The sequence below is a fragment of the Bubalus bubalis genome, chromosome 22, assembly GCF_019923935.1.
Source record: "Bubalus bubalis isolate 160015118507 breed Murrah chromosome 22, NDDB_SH_1, whole genome shotgun sequence".
In the NCBI taxonomy this organism is placed as follows: domain Eukaryota; kingdom Metazoa; phylum Chordata; class Mammalia; order Artiodactyla; family Bovidae; genus Bubalus; species Bubalus bubalis.
The window spans coordinates 7,273,350-7,293,900 of NC_059178.1; the positions used below are offsets into that span (position 1 = coordinate 7,273,350).

At 40.5% G+C, this 20,551-nt stretch overlaps 1 protein-coding gene across 10 annotated transcripts in view; it reads left to right on the forward strand.

Annotated features, from left to right (window-relative positions):
• The first annotated feature begins 4,697 nt into the window (after positions 1-4,697).
• The window catches only part of TCF4 (transcription factor 4), a 385,872-nt gene continuing 370,018 nt past the window's right edge, over positions 4,698-20,551 (forward strand). For 2 of the 10 annotated variants that reach the window (XM_044934835.2, XM_044934836.2), the window contains exons 1-3: positions 6,359-6,525; positions 7,489-7,580; positions 9,241-9,313. In XM_044934835.2, coding sequence (XP_044790770.1) covers positions 7,509-7,580; positions 9,241-9,313 — 145 coding nt within the window. In that variant the 5' untranslated portion in view covers positions 6,359-6,525; positions 7,489-7,508. Of the gene's footprint in view, positions 5,202-6,355; positions 6,526-7,488; positions 7,581-9,240; positions 9,314-20,551 lie in introns of those variants that run through there. The other 8 variants (XM_044934833.2, XM_044934839.2, XM_044934831.2 and 5 more) reach the window with 7 other exon arrangements.

Sequence of the window (20,551 nt, forward strand, 5' to 3'; positions counted from 1 at the left end):
TAGGTAACCATTCCAATATTCTTGGGCTTCCCTGGTGGCTCAGCTGGTAAAGAATTCCCCTTGCAATGCACCACACCTGGGTTCCATCCCTGGGTTGGGAAGATCCCTCGGAGAAGGGAACAGCCTGGAGAATCCCATGGACTATATAGTCCATGGGGTCACAAAGAGTCAGACATGACCGAGTGACTTTCACTTTCTCTCTCTCTCTCTCTCTCTCACACACACACACACACACGTATATGAAGTGAAGTCACTCAGTCGTGTCTGACTCTTTGCAACCCTGTGGACTGTAGCGTGAGAGGCTCCTCTGTCCATGGGATTTTCCAGGCAAGAATACTGGAAAATACAAACAAAAGGATCCCAATTGGGTAAGTTTCCATTAAGGACATCAAACTGATTTGATGTCAGAGACTAATAAAATGGGGTACTTACTTTAGACAGAATGACTAGGAATGTCTCCACGAGGAGGTAAGGTTTAAATGGAGACTAGAAGGAAACAAGGAGTCAGCATGTGAACAGCCACGGGAAGGAATCATGGGACCAGCCAGCGCAAAGGCCCTGGGGTATGTGGGACTGTGTGTGTATTATGAGGCTCTGGACTGCTTTCACACATGCTGACCGGCTCCCTCCCCTTTTGTCCTGACAGCTGCTTTTCTGATTCAGCCTTGCAGTATGTTTTGGGCTCCAGTTTGGGGTCCTGGATGGATGTGCCCTTTTGATACATCAACCTAAAAATATGCTGGAATAGCTCTCCTTTACCCCACGTCTGCCGCAGGCTGTGTCTTGCTCACTGTGACTTCGCCATTCAATCAGGACTGCCCTTGACATTTATAACATTTATAACATTCTGATTTCTTTGTCTCTGTTTTTGCCTCAGGTCCTGAAAGACTAGCTGCTGACATAAGGAAGACACTCAAGAATTATTTGCCAAATTTTGAGATAAATTTCATTAGATCATCAGAGATCCAAATTTTTTGTTTGTGGGTTTTTTTCCTACTTAATTTTAACATGGGTAAGACTAAGAAGGAGCGCACTGGATGAAATTGAAGCATGGTATGGCATTCTAGACTGGCGCTCAGTTCTCGGAGGGCTACTTCTGGTTCTGTAATTTATTAGCAATGTGACCTTGGACAAGCCATATTACTTGAGCCTTGACATCTTCCACTAAAATGAAGGGCTGGGTCCAAGCACCCTTCAATGACTGTTCTTTTCTATGATTCACTGGGTTTCAATACTTGCCAAGTCTTCCACACTCCTATGAAAGAAGTGTTATCTTCAGGCATCAACTCAGTTTATACAATAATATCTCACACTCCACTGGAATTTGTCATTTGCAGATCACTTTCATCTCCACTATCACATTTGATTTTAACCAGTCATATGTATTGAGGACAAGATAATTTTTTAATGTCTGACAGGGTGTGAAACTTGCCCAAGGTCATAACACACTGTTCATGTTCATGGAGTTCTTGAGGCAAGAATACTGGAGTGGTTTGCCATTCCCTCCTCCAGTGGCCGCATTTTGGAACTCTCCACTATGACGCATCCTTCTTGGGTGGCCCTGTATGGCATGGCTCATAGCTTCATTGAGTTATGCAAGTCCCTTCACCAGGACAAGGCTGTGATCCAAGAAGGGGAAAGACTGAAGGCAAAAGGAGAAGAGCTTGGTGGAGGATGAGATGGTTGGATGGTATCACTGACCAAGGGACATGAATCTGAATAAATTCTGGGAGACAGTGAAGGGCATGGAAGCCTTGATTGCTGTAGTCCATGGGGTTGGACAAGACTTAGCGACTGAACACACACACAGACACATAACACATGAGAAGCAGGAATGACAACTGGATATACTGTCCTATGTGTGGTACAATAAATTGGATACATCTCTACTATGTGGGAATGGAACGAACTGTTTACTCCTTGAATAGCAGTCACAACCTTTTTTTTTTTTTTTTTTTTTTTTAATATTAAGGACTGTTTTGAAATGCTGAAATCCAAAGCTTTTTTTTTTCTTTTCTAGTTGAACTCTTTAGTTGTAAGGATCAGAAAAGTACTCAGGTTGGCTCACTTAGGAAAGCTGAGCACTGCAAGAATCAGCTTACTTAGGAACAGGAGGCAAGGTCGTCTTCAAATAATTGAGAAAAGATGTCCAGACATTTCTTCCTACGACTAAACTGTCTGATTTTCTCAGAACTTCTGAGACCTTTCCTTCTAATTTGAAGAACAGTTTCCTCTGCTTACTCATGGTTCTTGTTTCCCCATAACCATGGTTCTCACATGGCTTGGCTTCCTGACACCAGCTCTGGCCAGCTGACTCCAACTTGTCAGATCCATCACTCACTACAGACCCCTGTCAATCTCTTCCTCGTTTAGTTCCTATGGTCCAATCAGTGGGGGCTGTTGGGGGTGAGTCATGAACAAGTCATGTGACACCTTCATCAAATTCTACCTCTTTATCAGGATTTATGAACAGGTTCCTAGGGAAGGAATTCTGTACATGATAGAGCAGGCATCCCAAAATATGTCTCCTGCCATTTCCCTTTTAATCTAAGTTTCACATGATTCTATTGAGTTTTCGTTAGTGCCTCCAATCTTCATAAGTATACCTATTTTTTTTTTTTCATGGTTCTGGCTTAGAGGCCATAGATTATTATCTGATTGCTTTTTTCATGCACATTTTAAATTAATTTTCTCAACACCCCAGTAGGTGAGTTAGGTACTTCCCAGAGATGATGGTAACATGACATATTCAAAGACATCTAGAAGCCAGGAGTACACGTGAGCTAGATCAGGAGAAAAAAACAAAACCAGTTCAAATCTGTCCCTTAGTTAAAATCAGAAGGGTAGTTGCACTGTTTTCTGGAGGGTACAGTTAAAACACACACACACACAAAACCACTAGCCAGCAACTAGGTGTGTTCAGGTCCTAGATCTGATCTGATCATTGATTTCTGGATACATCATTTATTCCTCTTGAAATTCGGGGGAAGGGAGAGTCTTAAACTAGAAGGAATCTTAGGGGGTTCTCTAATCTGGTCTCTGCATTTTACAGCAAAAGACATTGACATCAAGCCTTATTGATTAGAGGCAGAGCCTCTAAAATAAAGAGAAGTAAAATACTTCTCTTAAACTTTTGTGATCTTTTTCATTACATCATCTCAGTTGAGAAGGTAGATGCTTATTCTGAGAATTAGAGATAGTGCTTGTGATTGTGCAGCATATAGTAGTGTCTAAAGGTAAAATTTTAAGATGAGGGCATGGGATGGGTATAGAAGACAGGAATCTGCAGTGTGTGAAAAGACAGGAAACAATCTATAAATGCTCTAGTTCTTGTTCTCTAAAAACTTATATATAAACAAAAGAGCATGGTCATTGCCACAAAATCGCATCAGAAAATGGAGATTAGGACATTCCCATTGCCAGATGGTATGGGAAGGTGGTTGGATGTGAAGTCTGATTGTAGACTGCTTGCCATCAAAGGTGGGTTCTATCACTTAATAAAGTTGTGTAATTGAGGCAAGTTTGTACCATTTACTCAGCGGCTCTGGGTCCAGAAGTAACACAAACTCCAGAGTCATTCTCCAATATTTGAGAAATTCTTAGGACAGCGTTTGGCACATGGCAAACTCACAACGTAAGTGCTAACCTATAATTATTATTACTTGCTTTTCTTCGGTGGGAGGGCTAAATGCTATTCTTCTGGAGTACAGAAATCTCCATTTAAAATCCCATGGGCTACAGTAGAGATATCAGTTGGCTTAGTAAAGAATTAGAGATGGAAAGAGAAGATTTCTTTCCGGGCATCTCCGTCTTTATCTTTATCCTTTTAATTATTAATAAATTCATAAAGCAGGCATTTGCTATTTGCATTTCAGAGACCAGAAAACTGGCTAGAAGACTTTCTCCGCCAGAAATCGTCCACTGAGTTAGTAGTGGGTCACCGGATAAAACTGGGACTTGCCTAGAGGTCCAGCAGTTAAGACTCCATGCTGTCACTGACGCTACTGCAGGTTCAGTCCCTGGTTGGGCAGCTAAAATCCCAAGAGCCCGGGCCACGGCCCAAAAATCTAAGTCTACAAGTAAATAGACGAACATCTTCTTCAAGTGGAGACTTCCTGGACTTCGAGTTCTCTTTGCCAGGAGTCTAGAAAAAGGTGGGACAGCGGTGGTGCAGGTGAGGACCCACATCCCTCTCCAAGGCCAGCGAGCTGCATCTTGGCTCATCTGCCTGTTTCCATGCCAGCCAAACCTCGCTAAGAGGACCGGCTCCACACTGAGGGAGGATCAGACTCCGGTTTTCGTCCAGGAGGCCGCCGTGCCCTCTCCCGGCCTCCCTCTCCCAAGTCGCCCTCAGGGGATCCGACTTCTTGAAGCAAGTCTACGGAGTTTCATTCCTTCATTTCTTTAGAAGCCAGACTTTGGGGTCAAAGAACAGAGAAGGGCAAGAGCTAGGAACAGGGTTAGGGCCCGCGGAAGGCCCTGGCCTCGGGTACCCTTGCGGTCCGGCAGCACGCGCGACGCCCACCCGTACCCCGCCGCCCACCTCCCTTCCCGGAGGAGGCGTGGCCCGCACGCGCCGCCATCTTGGCCGCCTCTCTAGGCGCTCTGTTTACTACTCTATGGTCGCCCGCTCCCGCCCCGCCCCTCCCCAGTCATTGTCTGGAGGAGCCGCGGCGGCCGCAGCGCCTTCTCTTTATAAGCCCGCAGTGCCCGGATGTGAATGGATTACAATGTATCTTTCAGGGAAACCTATTATTATCAATGTGACTCCACGGGGGAGTCAATGGTGATGATCAGGAGGAGGAGGAGGATGAGACACCTCTAAACTTGGAACAAGTTTAAGACTTTATAAGAGGAGAAGAAAAAAAAAAGCCAACAAGATTTGCATGAGGAAAAATTATCACTATCCTGTGTTGATATTTTTTTATAAACAATAAGAAAAAGTTGTTGGATTTTTTTTTAATGATTTCTTTTTGGGGGGAGGGAGTTTTGTTGCAGTTTTATGGTGGAAAATGCAAAAACCAGAGCCAGGTGCATGATCTTGTATTCTGTGGATATCCCTGGAACAGAACTGAGTACCAGTTAAAATACTTTTTTGGGGGATACACATGTGAGATACTCAGTACTTGCAGAAGATTTTTGTCTCTCTTTTTAAAGTCACTTTCCTTGGAATATTGTGAGCATATTTGTGGCCACTTAAGGTAACGTTACAATTTGCTGTCAGAGTAAACTGTTTGCAATTGAATTTAATTTTTAAAATGTCGATCCCAGTGTTTTATTAAAACAAAAGGAACAACCTATTAAATAACTGCCAATGGGAAAAAGTGTGTGCATGCGTTTTGTGTATGTACTCGCACATCTAGCCATAACAGGGTTTATAGAATGTGTATTTTAGCACACGTTAAAATAGCGTCTGTTGCATATACTGGGTGAAGCACGCTTGTTATTACGAAACTGTAGAATTATGCAGCTTAATTTTTATCCTAAAAAGTGATGTGAAAAAGTATGTTTTAAGAGCATGCAGGGCCTGTGATGGTCAGTGTTGAATGAAAAACTTATCGTGCTGGCGAACGGGGACTTAGCGTGCCTAGGAACTCAAGTGTAAAACAAAACATCTACCCTCAAAAATTGCCTTTTTTTTTTTTTTTTGGGGCGAAGTTCACAGCTATACTATTCTGTGACTTAAAAGGGAGGGGTAAAAAAAAAAAAGTATGTAATTTAGGTTTCGCCTCCCCCCCGTCACCCCCCCAACGCATAACTACCGATAGGAAAATCTCCCCAGTAAAATGTCGCTTGGTTTGTATCTGGAAAAGAAAAAAAAATATTGTTCCTCTTGGCAAAGTCTTTTTGCATCACGTGTATTTGCAGCCTAGTATAAACTTGCTTTACCGTGTGTGGATGTGTGAGTGAGGGGGAACGGGAGAGTCAGAGAAAGAAAGAAGTGAGGGGACGTAAAGTGGAATCCGTTTCAAAGTGTGCCTCGGCTGGATGAAACGGGCAAAAAAAAAAAAAAAAAAAAACCAACCCTGAAGGGTGCAGGCTTCAGATTGTAACTGACGATCTGAGGGAAAATGAGGTGCTCGGTGAAATTTCGTTTGTATTTTTTTTTTTTTTTTGGCGAGGCGGGGGAGGTGTGGAGATGATTTTTTTTTTTCTTTTCTTTCTCGGGGGTGGGGTGGCGGCGGGCGGGCGGGGGGTCCGCATCCCAGCCAGCCCGACCCGCGCGCGCCGCGTCGCCCCGCCGGAGCCGCCCCCCCACCCATTTCTTTGCTGAACTTGCAATTCCGTGCGCCTCGGCGTGTCTCCCCCTCCCCCTCCGCCCGTCCCCTCCCCTCCCCGGAGAAGAGAGTTGGTGTTAAGAGTCAGGGATCTTGGCTGTCTGTCTGCGGAGCTGTAGTGGCGGCGGCGGCGGCGGGGACCGAGCGGGCGCGGGCGGCGGCGGCGGCGGCGGCTGAGGCGGCGGGTAGACATGAACGCCGCCTGGGCGCCGGCGGTGCACCGAGAGCCCCTTCTCGCGCGCGGGCGGTAGGTAGCGGCGCCGAGCGCGGCGGGCTCGGCGGGGCCGGAGCGCCGGGCGGCGCGGGGGGCTCGGGCTCGGCGGCCCCGCGCGCGGCTCCGCGCCTCCGGCGCCGCGGGCGCCCGGTCTCCCCGGCGCTCCCGCTGGAGACACCCCTTCCCCTCCCGCGCTCTTCCCTCCCCCTCGTCCCTGCGCACCCCCCTCCTCCCCGCCCGGGCCCCCCCACGCCCTCCTCCCCGGCGCTGCCGCTCGGAGGGACCGCTGACTTTGCCAAGGGCCTGACTTTAATTTTTACAACCCTTTCTTTCACAAATTAGGGCGCTGGACAATTACAAGCCCCGACCCTCCACCGCGGGGCCCCCCCCCCGCCCCCCGTTCTTTTCGCCGACCCTGTCACCCCTCCCCCTTTGGACGTGTTTTCACTCCAGAGACGCTCATCTTTAATTTCTTTATAGCTACTTTGAAACGCAGAGGGGAGTGGTGTGTGTGAGTGTGTGTGCGCGCGCGTGTGTGTGTGCGAGTGTGTGTGTGAGTGTGTGAGGGGGGTGGGGTGGAGGGTGGGGGGGAAAGTTGAGACCGGATCGTTCGGAGTAGTTTCTCTTTTCTCTGTGATCCATTCATTTCTCGCTCTACCTCCTGTTGCATAAAATGATGCGCTGAGGAGCGGCAATTTTTTTTTTTCCCTTTCCCGGATTTGGTTTTATAGTGGATGTTACCAGTTTTGATCGTCTTTTTGGAAATACAGTATCAATATCGCTTTTTTTTTTTTTGCTATTGCTGCCTATTCCATCTTAAAAAAAAAAAAAAAACAACCCAGCAACTCTCCTATCCCTCCCTCCTTTCCACCTTAATCCCACCCGCCCCCACGTCCCCACCCCAACCCCCCCACCCCCAGTCTCCAAAAATCCGATTGTGTTTTCTCCAAGGATTGAGACTGGATTTTCTGATTGCGGTTATTTCCATGTTTCTAGGTTTGTGTGATTTTGCTAAAATGCATCACCAACAGCGAATGGCTGCCTTAGGCACGGACAAAGAGCTGAGTGATTTACTGGATTTCAGTGCGGTAAGAAAGAACGGTGGAAACTAACAACAGCTGTAAAACAAAACAAAACAAAACCAAAAAACCCAAGCACTTTGAGCTAGAAACCAATAGAATCTGAAGGACAGGAATAATTTTTAATTGTCTGAATCCTTGATAAACATGAAGGTCTTTTTGATAAGTTTTTAACTACAGTTTTTGGGTGTGATGGAGGATTCAGGTTTTTTTTTTTTTCAGTCGGATTACTTGCTTTGAATTCACTACCCACCGAACCCCCAAATAATGGAGTCTCACCCCAGTGGAAGGGAAAAACAGACACCCCTAAAACTGTAAACCACCCCTTAACTTGGCCTTATCAGAACACTAAAAGTACTGGTATTTTGCGTGCTACTCTATTTATTTACTTATTTATTTTTCTGAAAATGGAAAAGAGAAAATAGGAGACCTCAGTTGGCTCAAAGTTTTAAACTGATGATGGTTTGGAATCAGTAGGACCTGCCTTCCTCCCACTTAAATCTTTTCCTGGGATTCTGAAAACTCGTGTGTATATGCTGAGCACACATTCTTTAGAAACCCTTTAGACTTTGTAAATTTCATAGTCGGGGAGATCAGCACAAAGCAGAACTTACACACTTGTGGAGTTTTACGGCTGAACTTGGTCCTTCTCCATCACTTTGTCTCCCTTCCCCAAACCAAGTCCCAAGCATGTCAGGGGAATTAATTCATTTTTAATGCCAGATGAGTTTGGTGTCAGATGCATTTGCAAAGCAAAATGAAAAGAATCCACAAAACACACAAAATCCAAACCGCCTTCTAAGTGGGGGGCTCTCTTTTCTTGTTGCTGCTGCCGCTGCTGCTGCTACTGCTGCTGTTGTTGCTGCTGCCGCTCTTCTAGACCTTTTGGAGAAATGGCTTTCGGAAGTTTTGCCAGGAAATGTAGCCCTAGGCAGCTTTTAGCCCCCTTTCTGCTTGCTGCACTTTCTCCATTCGTTCCTTTGCTTTCTGCAGGCTCTGACTCAGGGAAGGTGCGCCTTATCCACTAGATAACGTGGAAGAAGAGGGAAACCAATTAGGGTCGAAATAAATGCTGGAGAGAGAGGGAGTGAAAGAGAGAGAGTGAGAGTGAGAGAGAGAGAGAGAGAGACAGACAGAGAGAGAGAGGGAGAGAGTCTTGCTTCAAAATGCTCTCATGTTAGAGACGAAATGAGAATTTAGTGCAGGTGGCACTTTTATTTTTATTTGGGTTCACATATAACAGGCAAATCCTATACGGGATCGAAATGGACATTGCCACGTTTATGGCCAAGGTTTTCAATATAAAATAAACAACTTTTTTCTTCTCCTTTGTAAAACTCGTGTCTTCTAGAGAGCTCGCTGCCCTCCAAACTGAATCTTGTTAACATTATGGGGACTGTGCTGTGGTTTAAAATGTAGTACTGCCTAGCTCTGGCGATTTAATGAACCTGAGGAAAAAGAAAGAGCAGAGTGGTAAAGGGGTGGGGGGGTAAGAGTGATTGGTAATATTGTACCTGTTTTAGTTTTAAGTTGGATGGTGATGTATTTTACTAAAATGAACACTTAGCATAAACTGTACATTATATAGTGAGAGTATAAAAGGTCTCAGATGAGCTCTGAAGGCATGGATGTCTTCTTTTCAACAGTAATATTTCTTTGTTTCTTTTAGATGTTTTCACCTCCTGTGAGCAGTGGGAAAAATGGACCAACTTCTCTGGCGAGTGGACATTTTACTGGCTCAAGTATGTAAATTCTTTTCTTAGTGTGTAGTTAAATGTTCTTAGCTGTTTGTTCACTTATGGTATATTTTTGGCTCTGTTAAAGTGTTCTGCAAAAGTCATTGAAATTTTAGCCTGTAATGATATGGTTATTTCATTATCCATTAGATGTATAACTTAGGCAAAAACGTTATCTTTTGCAAAATTAAAAGTTTTTTTTTTGAATCAAGAAAACTGTCTCAGAATTCTGTCACTTAATTTAAAACCAATTTTCTAATACAGTTGTAATCAAACATGTGAAGATAAGGCAGTATTAACATGGGGGAATAAATTAATGTTTCCTTACTGAAAATAGAGGGAAAATTCTAACTTTCATGAAAAGGGCAGATTCCTTGTAAATAATCAAGTTTTCTGGGAACTATGTATAATTAACCCTTTAAAAAAAATGAGCACTTAATTTTGTAGATGAATGCTGAGTAGTAAACCATAGCTGTAAATAGGGAGACTCTTTCTAATCCCAGAGCTGAATATGAATTCATTTGTATTTAAAATATCCTTTTTGGTGCTTTAGCTGTTTTTCTCCCCCTAAGTATTTACTTGTGCAGTGAATTTTTGCTATATTTAAAGTTACAAATTTGGAAGGACTTTTACATTTTATAAATGAAAGACCTTTGGCTGATGCTTTCAAAAGACGTTAGCGGTATTCACAAAGGCATCTGTGTGTGCAATGATTATCTGGTATCTAAGGAGGAGTTTTAATAGGGGACTCTCTGAAGGTCTCTTACTAAAAGTGAAAATATGCTATTCATGTAAAAAGTTATTTTTTTGTCCAGTGAATTTCATATCAGAAGGAGGCATACATTGTTGCTTGCTGTCCTTTTAGGTTCAAGGCTTAAATCCATTTATGCCTATTAAACAGCTATAGTATCTTAGGAGTTCTGGCAGTGGTACCTAACAGGACATTAGACAGAGTCCTGTTCTTAAGTCAGACTGGTAAATATTGACATCGTTTAGCTATGAGATACCAGTGGAATTGTTTATTAGCTATTGAAGATAATTTCACATCTCTTAATATTCATTTGGTGCTGTGGCAATGAAAGAAACCTATTCATCTTTGTGATTTGTATAATTGGTATGTTTTTTCTAAAACGAAAGGCTTTTAAAAGTTGCTCATTTCCAAATAAGTTACTTCTCCTTTTGCTGGCCCCATAAGTCTAAGGGAATTATCTCTAAAACTCGATTTATGAAATATGAGATGCCTCCTATACTTACATTTTATTTTTTTGGGGGGGGAGTCCACTTTGATTAAAAGGACTCGACCATATGTTTGTGTTTTGACTGTCCTGGAACCTGTTATATTTTTAATTTGGGACTTACTTTTTTGTTTGTTTTCATATTGTATCTTCCACATTTCTATATTGTGTTCTCTACACAGTTTTGAAGGAAAGATGAATGCAAGTGTCTGTTGTAGGCAAATTAATTTTTCATGTTAGTATCAAAACTAACTTTATCTCTGACAGTAGTTTTCTTCAAGATTTTCCTTAAGAAAATGTGTATTCAGTTGAAATCTGAAAGTAGATTATGTCAGAAAGGCTGAGAGATAGACTGCTTTCAGAGTCAGTGCAAAAATACTCTTTTGTACTTTTTGTAAAAGCTGACACATTTGGAGTAATTAAGTATATCAGTCTCGGTATGGTTTAATAAAGTAAGATTGATTTAGAAGCATGAAATTGTGTTGCATTTAAAAGACGACTGTGCATCTTGGTCCCTTTTCTGTGTTCACATTTGAATGAAGTCTTTGCTATGATGTTTAAATGTTTACAGAGTATAGGCTGGATGAGTATGAATATGTATTGATGAATTTTGGTAAGTGGTCATATATTGAAACTTACACAGTTCTTAAGACAGTATATCTGTATACATAAATCTGTCTTACACAGACAGTAAATCTGTATAAGACAGAGACTTCATCGTTAGTGAGATAGATTGTGATATTTCCAGTGAATATGCCGTGATTATTTTTAAAGAGTGAGATAGATTGTGATATTTCCAGTGAATATGCCGTGATTATTTTTAAGGTGTTGAACTTTAAGTGACTTTGTACCGGCCAAAGGTGTAGTTTTCAGGCCCATATGTTTACTTATAAAGGTAAAAAGTGTAGTGGCTATTTTGTTCTGGTGGCTGGATTGCAAATGCAGGGTATTCATCCAATGCAGTATAATGGGGACTGTAATATACAGAGTACAGATTGGAGTGTTGATTTTCTCATCTGTCCAAGACATAGTAAGTGGCTTTGTTTCTACTCAGTAACAAAGCTAAGTCCCCTTTTAAAGCACAACAAGTAAAAAAAAAATGAGGAAATCTGCATTTTGCCCCTTTCCTGAAAGGATGGACTAGAAAACTTTAGACTGAGAAATAATTTTCTAAATGTACATCTGGTTAATATCCATTGTCCCGAGCAAGGGTGCTCAGATAGCATTTTCATGGGTAGCTTTGAAACTTGGGTCCAGGGGAAAAGAGATCCAAAGTGTAAGTGAACTGTTCATGTTGGGGTAGACCGCTCTGTTGCTTTCAAAGTGAGGCATGGTGATGTTTCAGGCTTCAAGTTCTCTGTAGCTGTGAGTTCCATTCATGTATAGGACGCTCCATCGTGATTTGCAGTGTGAGAATGAAAATAAAGTGTGGCCATGTTGCCTTTAATCTTTCATTTCACAAACATGGTTTTCCCTACCACCTTAAGAAATGGTGAGGCTGCTAGGGAGAATGGAATGTAACCTGAGCTACAGCCTGACATTCCCAGGGAGCATTTTTCACATGAAAGGCTTTTGTCAACCCAGGAAAGGACCAGCCGTTTTTGTTTGATGTTTGCAGGTGTTCTGCAGAGAGCACTAAAACAATTCAGCCATGATAGTTCAGAGTGTGGATGACCTTAACAGGGAGAATTGGTGGGCTCTGGAATTATTTGTAAGAAATAGTTGAAATCTATATGGTGACTTCTATAAAGGGATTTCAGATCCATTATATCATTGATCTTAAAACAAGCTAACAGCATCCACATGCCGGGATGACTAGAAAATTATTCTCATTAAAAAGTAGGATGGCCAAGTTACCCAAAAGGAAAAAAAATGCATCTAGAATCTATAATTTATTGATGAACAGGGATTTAATTTTCTAATATAACAGAAATGCAGTTTTCTTTGGTCACCTTTGATTCCTTTATGAGCAAAAGATAAACGCACTAGCTTTGGCATCTTTTAAAAAGTGGGTTTAAAGTTGGGGCTCTAAAATTATCCATACTCAACAATAGCCCTGGTCACATCTGTTACAAGTATTTACACTTAGTCTGTGACGGATTCTACATCTTTCGCCCTCAGTTTAAAAGTTGAGCCTTTTCCCCCTGTAACTGTTTAGTTTTACTTAGGTGTTCAGCATTTGTTATAGGTGCCAAATGAATGGGTGTTTTAACAATTAACAGCAGCAATAAAACACCACATCCCTGTCATGGTCATTTCTGGAAGCGAAAAAATGTCTCTTGACATTCACACAAGTTTGTTCACCAATATCCACGTGACACCCAAATGACACATAAGTTTAGAAAATTCAGTAAGGAAAAAAATATCGATCCAGTGGGTTGTTTTGTATTGTAGAGAAGAGTCAAATGGCCAGCATCCTGAATTAATTTCCGTCCGTACAGTTTGAGTTCATGGTTATGGTGTGAAAAAAAATTGGTCTCCCCCAAAGGTATTTGTGGAGTAGAGTTATTTAATTGTGTGTGTGTGTCTGTTTTTAAACAGCCTTACTATTACAGTGCAATTCATAATGGTGGTGTGGCTTTTTGTAAAACGAAGAATAAATTAACAGGTTAAAAAATAAGGAATGTGGTGTTAAAGCCATTTCATTAGAATCATACAATTTTGGGGGTAGGATCCCCTTAGAAATACACAGCCCAATGCCTTCATTGTACAGCCAAAGAAAACTGAGGCCCATGTTAAGAGGTTCTCAAGTGTGTGTTTATTTGCTATTCTAAAAAACAAGTTTTGATTTGCTGATTCTCTGTGGCCCTGCAAATCCTTTTATTGGAGTAACATTGGTTTCAGTACTATGTTTTTTCTGTAATTTGTGTTGCATAACAGGGTCTCAGGATTTGTGTACTGATCTTTGTGCCTACAAATGCTTCTAAATGTATATGTGCCCTTGGACTGTTTTTTAAGGTTTGGAGCTGAATTTGGATTGTTGATCGTTCTGTTTTGCCTGATCTGGCCTGTGATTATTTGCAGGATGTTAGATTGAATAATAGGGTGTGGATGGGCATGATACTGATGGAATTAAAGTGCTTCTTACTATGCCAAATGGTGTGCTATGCACTTTATACTCTTGTATTTTTTTTATCCTCACAAGAACCCAATGAGATGCCAGGATTACCATGCTCAATTCATAAATGAGGAAACCAAGATTCAGAGATGATAAACTACTTTCTTTCAAGGCAGCCAGGAATGAGTTAGGTTCTAAACCTAGGTCTGTCTGCCTAGCTCCGTGTCTTTTCAAAGACACACACACACACACACACACACACACACACACACACACACGAGGCTTGGTGTACAATACTATTCCTGATCATTAGAATAGATAAACATTTTTAAAAAACATGTTTACACTAATGGTATAAGCCACGTCCATTATTTTTCCTGCTTTATTATCCAAATAAGCTAGCTTTGTAGTTTATGTTGGATTTCAATGTGACTTAGTATCTCTTTCATATTATTATTATTATATTTTTAACCAGGAAAATATAGTGGGTATTTTCAAAGTTGTGTCTTGGTTCTGCTGTAAATTAGCAATCTGCTTGGGTACCAGTAAAAATATTTTGTTTTCAATTTTTATGAACCTAGTCAAACCCCAAGTTGAGGTAACCAAGCTTGCTCTGTTAATATCTAAAAAAAAATGGTTTCCTATCTTTAACTGTAAAAAAAGTCTTACAGTTTCTTGTTAGATCTTTGAAACCTAATTTTCCAGAACAAAAATCTTGAATTCTATCTGCATCCCTAAAATAAGTAACTTTGAAGTTAAGTTTTGATATGTCTATTACCAGACATGTGCTTAAAATGTTACATTTTCTAAATTCAGAAGGAAGAAGCAGTACTCTATTTGACACTGACTTAAGTAAATAAAATGCATTAAACAAGTGTAGGGATCCGAGATCTGTTGAGCCTGAAATGCTTCACATTTTTGACAGCATCAGCAAATTATCTTTACCCTACTATTGTAATGAGGAAATCACTTAAATAACAGATGAACAGCTAAGTCACATAAACATATATAATAGAACTATGTAATGAAAGTTTATGCTGTTAATTGCTCGAATCTGTCTTAAATGCGTAGAATCATGGAGCAGTCAAGACTGTCATATAAACAGTTTTGTTTTGAGCTTAAAATTATTCCCTTTTTGCTTTCATCTGCTATGATAAACAAAGTAATTTTGGAAGCTTTATAGATCAAACATTTACTCCTAATGGTAAACTGCATTTTATATTGGAAGTTTGCAACCTCGTCCAAGACAGAGAGTTGAGTCCTGGTGGCCCCAGGCCTGTGATTTTCAACTTTTAGTATTATGATGCCATTTAGGTCTGTTCCCATAAGCCAAGATAACAGATCTGAAGTTGTCTAATAAGGAACATGGTGTGTTTTGAAACGTTCTTTGGTTTACAAGTCTGGAACCAAAATGTTCTTGGCCAAACTTTGAGAACCTATATCTGTATGTTGGGTAAGTCAGATTTTACACAGACAGAGCATCCAAATGAAGCTAGGTAGGAACAGGAAAAAAAAAAATCCCCTCTTTTCTTATTTTTTTTTGTCTTTTATGACCTAATTTTTTATGACCAGGTGTTCTTCCAAGTCAATTGGATGGTGCTGAGTATTGCAGAAAATAAAGTAAAGCATATCATAGGGTTTTTTTTTTTTTTGGTTACCGGTTTCTTATTACTTTGAATAAAGTTTTCAAAATTGACCACCAAGTTTATTAGCTTACACGTGGGTTATCCATTTTCTAAATTTGTGAGCCCACTTAGACTCAGCAATAAAGTAGGCACAGGAATTTAGGTGGGTCCTTTTGAACCATATGTCTCTTAATGCTTATGAGAGTTGTAAGAGAAATAGCAATTTAATCTTTAGAGAAGATTGGTTAACACTTTTTGTACATTTTATATATATTTTTTATATCAGGCTCAAAGGAATAGCAAAAGTATTGAAAAGCTTGTCATATTTACTTTCATTTCGGCAATAAATAAAGGTCCAGTTAATCAGCATATCAAATACCCAGGTGTGTTTAGAGTCAGTTTATATGGATGAATTTCAGGGCTGTAAGAAAGTATTTTATTTAAAGGTGCAGCCACTTGATTGTTCAAATGGCTGCTTTTGTACTTCTGTGTGACAATTAACATTTAATGAATGACTTTCTAAACTGCCATTGGTGGTAATTACTATATGTGGTTTATTAACTGCAATCCATTGTTGGATGTGCCTGTATTGATTTGTTTTGCAAACAACCCTTCACACATTCAGCACTATTTGTACATGACTTTTTAAAGAACCTGTTTCGTTTGCTGACACTGATATTGCCCCTAAATTTTTAGCTGACAAATGCCTCTTCGATGGTAATGATTTTTGATTAAATTAAAAGTTCATCTTTACAGCTATACAAATTTTGCACTTTGATCCCCAAGGAATCCCAAAGAAACTACACAATATTTTTTTTTTAGGTAAAAGATTTATAGAAATTTAGACTTATCAGGAGAGTTTAGAGATGGTCTATGATTTTTTTTTAAATAAAGAGCCAAGGTTTGGGAGAGTTGACTATCTTTTGCTCAAATCATACAGTTGGTTATGGGCTGTGGTAGGACACAAATACAGATGTCCTGACCCGCTGGTCAGGGACCCCATGCTGCTTTTAATTAAGATTTGGACTCAATCCGTTGGTACCAACTGTATGTTTCTTAAGAGGAGGGAAACTTGTATGATCTTCCATTTCTGAAAAATAATAAAAGTTCAGATCGTGAGAGATGGCCCTCGTAATCCAGGTCACTTGTCATCACGTGCTCTAATTTGGCTAAGGCAGTTGACGAATAACTGTTAAAATGTATTGTGTTATTAAAAATAACAAAGTAAGACCCCTGATTAAATATCAGGGCTGTAATTTAATCTTGGGGGTTCTGGCACTGTTCATAAACCATTTGGCTTTTTTCTGTAACAGATGACGTCACAATACAGCTTGATTGAATTATGACCCTGGGTTGCAGGAGCACCTGCTTATGCCTCTTGACTTCATAGCATGTCAGCATTTCCATTACTTTTTTTCTTCTCTGACATTTTTAAGTTCGAATAGTTAAACGAGACTGATGGTAGGCATATAGACTTTCAGGCCCCTGGGAAAAGCCTGTTTTCTCAATAGAACAGAGAAGGTGGTGACAACGCCCGTTACAGAACGCCTTTCAGAATGTTCTTCCTCGCTTTAGTCTCCATTAATTTAAACATTCCCTTTTGGGGTGCTTAGCTGAATTGCAAGGCATCCAAATGGAAGGTTTTGAATCTCAAATCGCTCAAGCCAAGACTTAACTACAAGGCATTTCGAGGACTGTTAAACTAGGGAAGACCTAGCTTCTGTGAAGGAAGATATTGAAATGATAGCTCTAGACCCTCTATTTTTCATCTTGTGTAAAATACTGACGAGCAAGTTGTGGAAAAGAGGCGTATTTGCATATCTTGTCAGTAATTACTTTTATTTCTACTTAAGATGGATAAAAATGGATAATGAACGGTTTCAAAAGTTCTGTTGTCTGTGTGTGTGTGTGTGTGTGTGTGTGTGTGTCATTATCTGGAGATTCATAGCATAGCATCAGTTTAGCCCCTCACGTTTTAATATAGTGTTGTACAATGTTGGTTGTGTCCATCTAGCCAGTTAGTTTTTATCTCCCCATCATAATTCTTACTGATGGTTCGTCTAATATATCTTTTTAGTACATGCTATGCACACATCCCCTGTGTTAGCAATTGCAGGACCTAGAGGGCTTTGTGGGAGCAAGGTCCTACCCTGAGAGGGATATATTTTTGACAGAAAAGCACATGTTTAATTAGTACTTAGTGCCCAGAAGGTGAGTGTCACTAACATGGTGGGAGTTTAGATAAAGAGAAGACTTACTTCTTGCTGGGGAAAATTAATAATGAAGATTTCATGGACAAATAGAGTATGATTCTTGAAAGAAGAGGAGATTTTTTGACCTGGGGATGTTGGGGAGGATTTTATGTCAAGATCACTGTGAACCAGGCATAGAGGAAGTCCACTGGGAAGGCTGGATGGAAGACAGCAGATTCTTCAGCTCAACATGGACTCAGTTGTGGTCTAGGCATCTGCATCACCTCCAGACAGACATTCCTGTCTTGAATGCCCCCTTTATTTTTCCTTTTCTGATTTTGAGATTTCCTTTCCAGATAATCCAGTTCCTTCCCCATATGTATATATTTTTAATGGCAGTGGCAGCGTGGAAATCAAGATTTTGATATTCCCAGTTTCAAACTAGTCCTGTTATATCATTCAGCAGTGGAAATTTTAAGATAATTTAGAGAAAGTGATTTCTTTAACTGAATTCTGGCAATCTAGCTTCTTTTGCCATGTTTGCTGTTAAATAGCTATTTCATATTGGCAAAGTGATAGACCCTCAAAGCCTGCATCTTCAAGCTGGAAAAATAAAGTGAAACTCTCCAGTACACTTCAAGAGGGGTTTTACACTGTAGTTAAAAATATTTTCCAATTGCAGAACATCAGCATTATAATTTTATTATCATCACAGGCCATTACTGGTGCTGTGGCCCTTGGTTCAGAAGCTAGCAGGGAAGTGTGCTGATTATTATTGCCATACAATACTTTTGGAAATGCATTTAAAACACAGTCTCAAAGATATTGTGATCATAGCCGAAACCCATATAATGTTTGTAAAAACATTATGGAGTGGCCAGATACACCTCTGAATAAAATGTGTCAAAATTACATCACACATAGGAAAAATATGTAAACACCACCCTCTCCTTGAGTGTTGGGTAGTTCAGATTAAAATGTCTTTCTCTCTGTGACCTCCAAGTGTTTCAGTGTAACACACGATTCCAGTTTCCAGTTCAAACCAAGAACTCAAGTTCTAGTTGAAATTGGTATAGGAAGAATTTATTAATGAATGACTGTATTTGCTATAGAATATAAACAAGATTTTTATGACAAAGAGAATGTTCTAAACCTAATTTACGCATTAAAGTCAGTTCCAAACCTATGTCTTCCTCAAACTTAGTCTTCACTTTCGAACATAAGGGATTCATGTTGGGAATGTTTTGCAACGCTGTGCCTTAAAACTTAGAGAGAAAAGCTTTTGGTCATCAGGTGGGTAATTATGTTTCAAGATTGAATCTACAATTTCATACATAACCCAGTTTTGCAATTTGGAAGGGAAGACTGAACAATGCAATTTCAATCCTTGTTCAAATAATTGTTCTTTGCTGTGTACCTTCTAGAGCTTCATTGTCTACTAACTGGTATCCCAAACCAGTATGTTTGGAATGCTGTTCTGTTCTTTTGTGGGTGCTGTAATTCTTCATTTAGTTTCTAGTTTTCTTTTGATATTTAATTTCTCCTTGATCTTGTTAGCTTCTTCTTATTCTTTCATTTGCCTTTCAGCCCATGTGGAACTGTTTCTCTTTTACATGGATGTACATTTTGCAGTGTCCCATTTTAATATCCCTAGTAATTTTGGTAGAATTGGATCAGGTGAGAAGTAGTCCATTAGTACTTTAAATAATTTTACTTAAAATCCATTATTGTTGAAGGTTTGTTGAAAGAATGTCGAAAGCTTCAGAAAAATGAAAGGAATGACTTACATATAGTTTGTTTGTTTTTTTTTTTTTGCAGTGTGAATATGTTTCACTGAAATAGCAAGAGAATTATTAAGAATGGTTAACTTTGATTTACGCGCTTGTTCATTCATTCAGTACATTTTTTTGAGAGCTGAGATTGAGAGTGCAGTGTGAGGTACTCTGGTGATATAAAGAGGAAAATATTTCAGTGCCAGTATTGCAGTTGGAGCATGGTACTGCTTGCTGTCTTTGGGTGTAAGTTCTATATTGACTCAGTAAGAAAGTGCTTTTCAAATAAGTGATGTCAAAGTGTGGAAGCAGACTTCTTCCAAGGATACTTTCAAATAAGCTAAGTATAGAGTAACTGAAAGATAGTCTGAAAGACTGAAATCCTATTTACATGGGTACTGCTACTGCTAAGTCACTTCAGTCGTGTCCGACTCTGTGCAACCCCCATAGACGGCAGCCCACCAGGCTCCCCCGTCCCTGGGATTCTCCAGGCAAGAACACTACTTGAGTATAAAGATCGGGGATGGATTTGAACGATTATGGAACTTGGACTTTGGAGAGTATTATGAATGTCTTCTCAAATTTGGTACCAAAGACTTGTTAGAAGGCAATGATAACTATGCCCCATATATTTTTGTTGGGTTTTTTTGGAGTGGAAATGATATATCAGATTTGCAAATTGTACTCATTTAATTCAAGGGCACTAGATACACTTTTATTCCCACACTTGAATATTTTTGGTATTTGTTTTAGAATTTATATGCTAGAACTTACTGATTTACTTTTAAAGTTAAAAAAGTTTAAGTATCTACCATGTAGCAGGTACTATACTGGGTGCCAGAAATAAAATAATGAACAAGACGGGTATAGTTCTGCCTTGGCTGAATGTGGGAAACAGACATTCACTGAATAACCAAGCAAAGAAAGGAGAGGTGGGAGGCATCAGAGGAGCTTGTGATAGGGTGTCTGACCTAGCAGTCAGGAGAACCTTCCTGAAGCTGGCACACCTGGACTGAGGTCTGAGAGGAAGAGCGGGGTACTTGGGAGAAGTGGACTGGGGACCAGCAGAGCCTGGTGTTTGGGGAGGGGTGAGAGCTGGGTTAGAGCTGAGGCTCGGGAGGTGGAAGGTAGGGGCCAGATCATGCCAGGCAGCAAGATCGGGAGACTTTGCAATTTCCTCCCATCAGCTTTGTGCCTGGGAGACCTCTGGCTGCAGCCCGGAAAACGCACCTCAGGGGCAGTCAGTGTTGGTGGCCCGAACCATGTGTGGTGAGATTTTTGCAGAAACCAGGTGAGAGATGAGGTTGTTAGGCCTCCAATGTGGGTGGTGAAGGTGGAGAATGGCCCGTAGACCTTACTTGG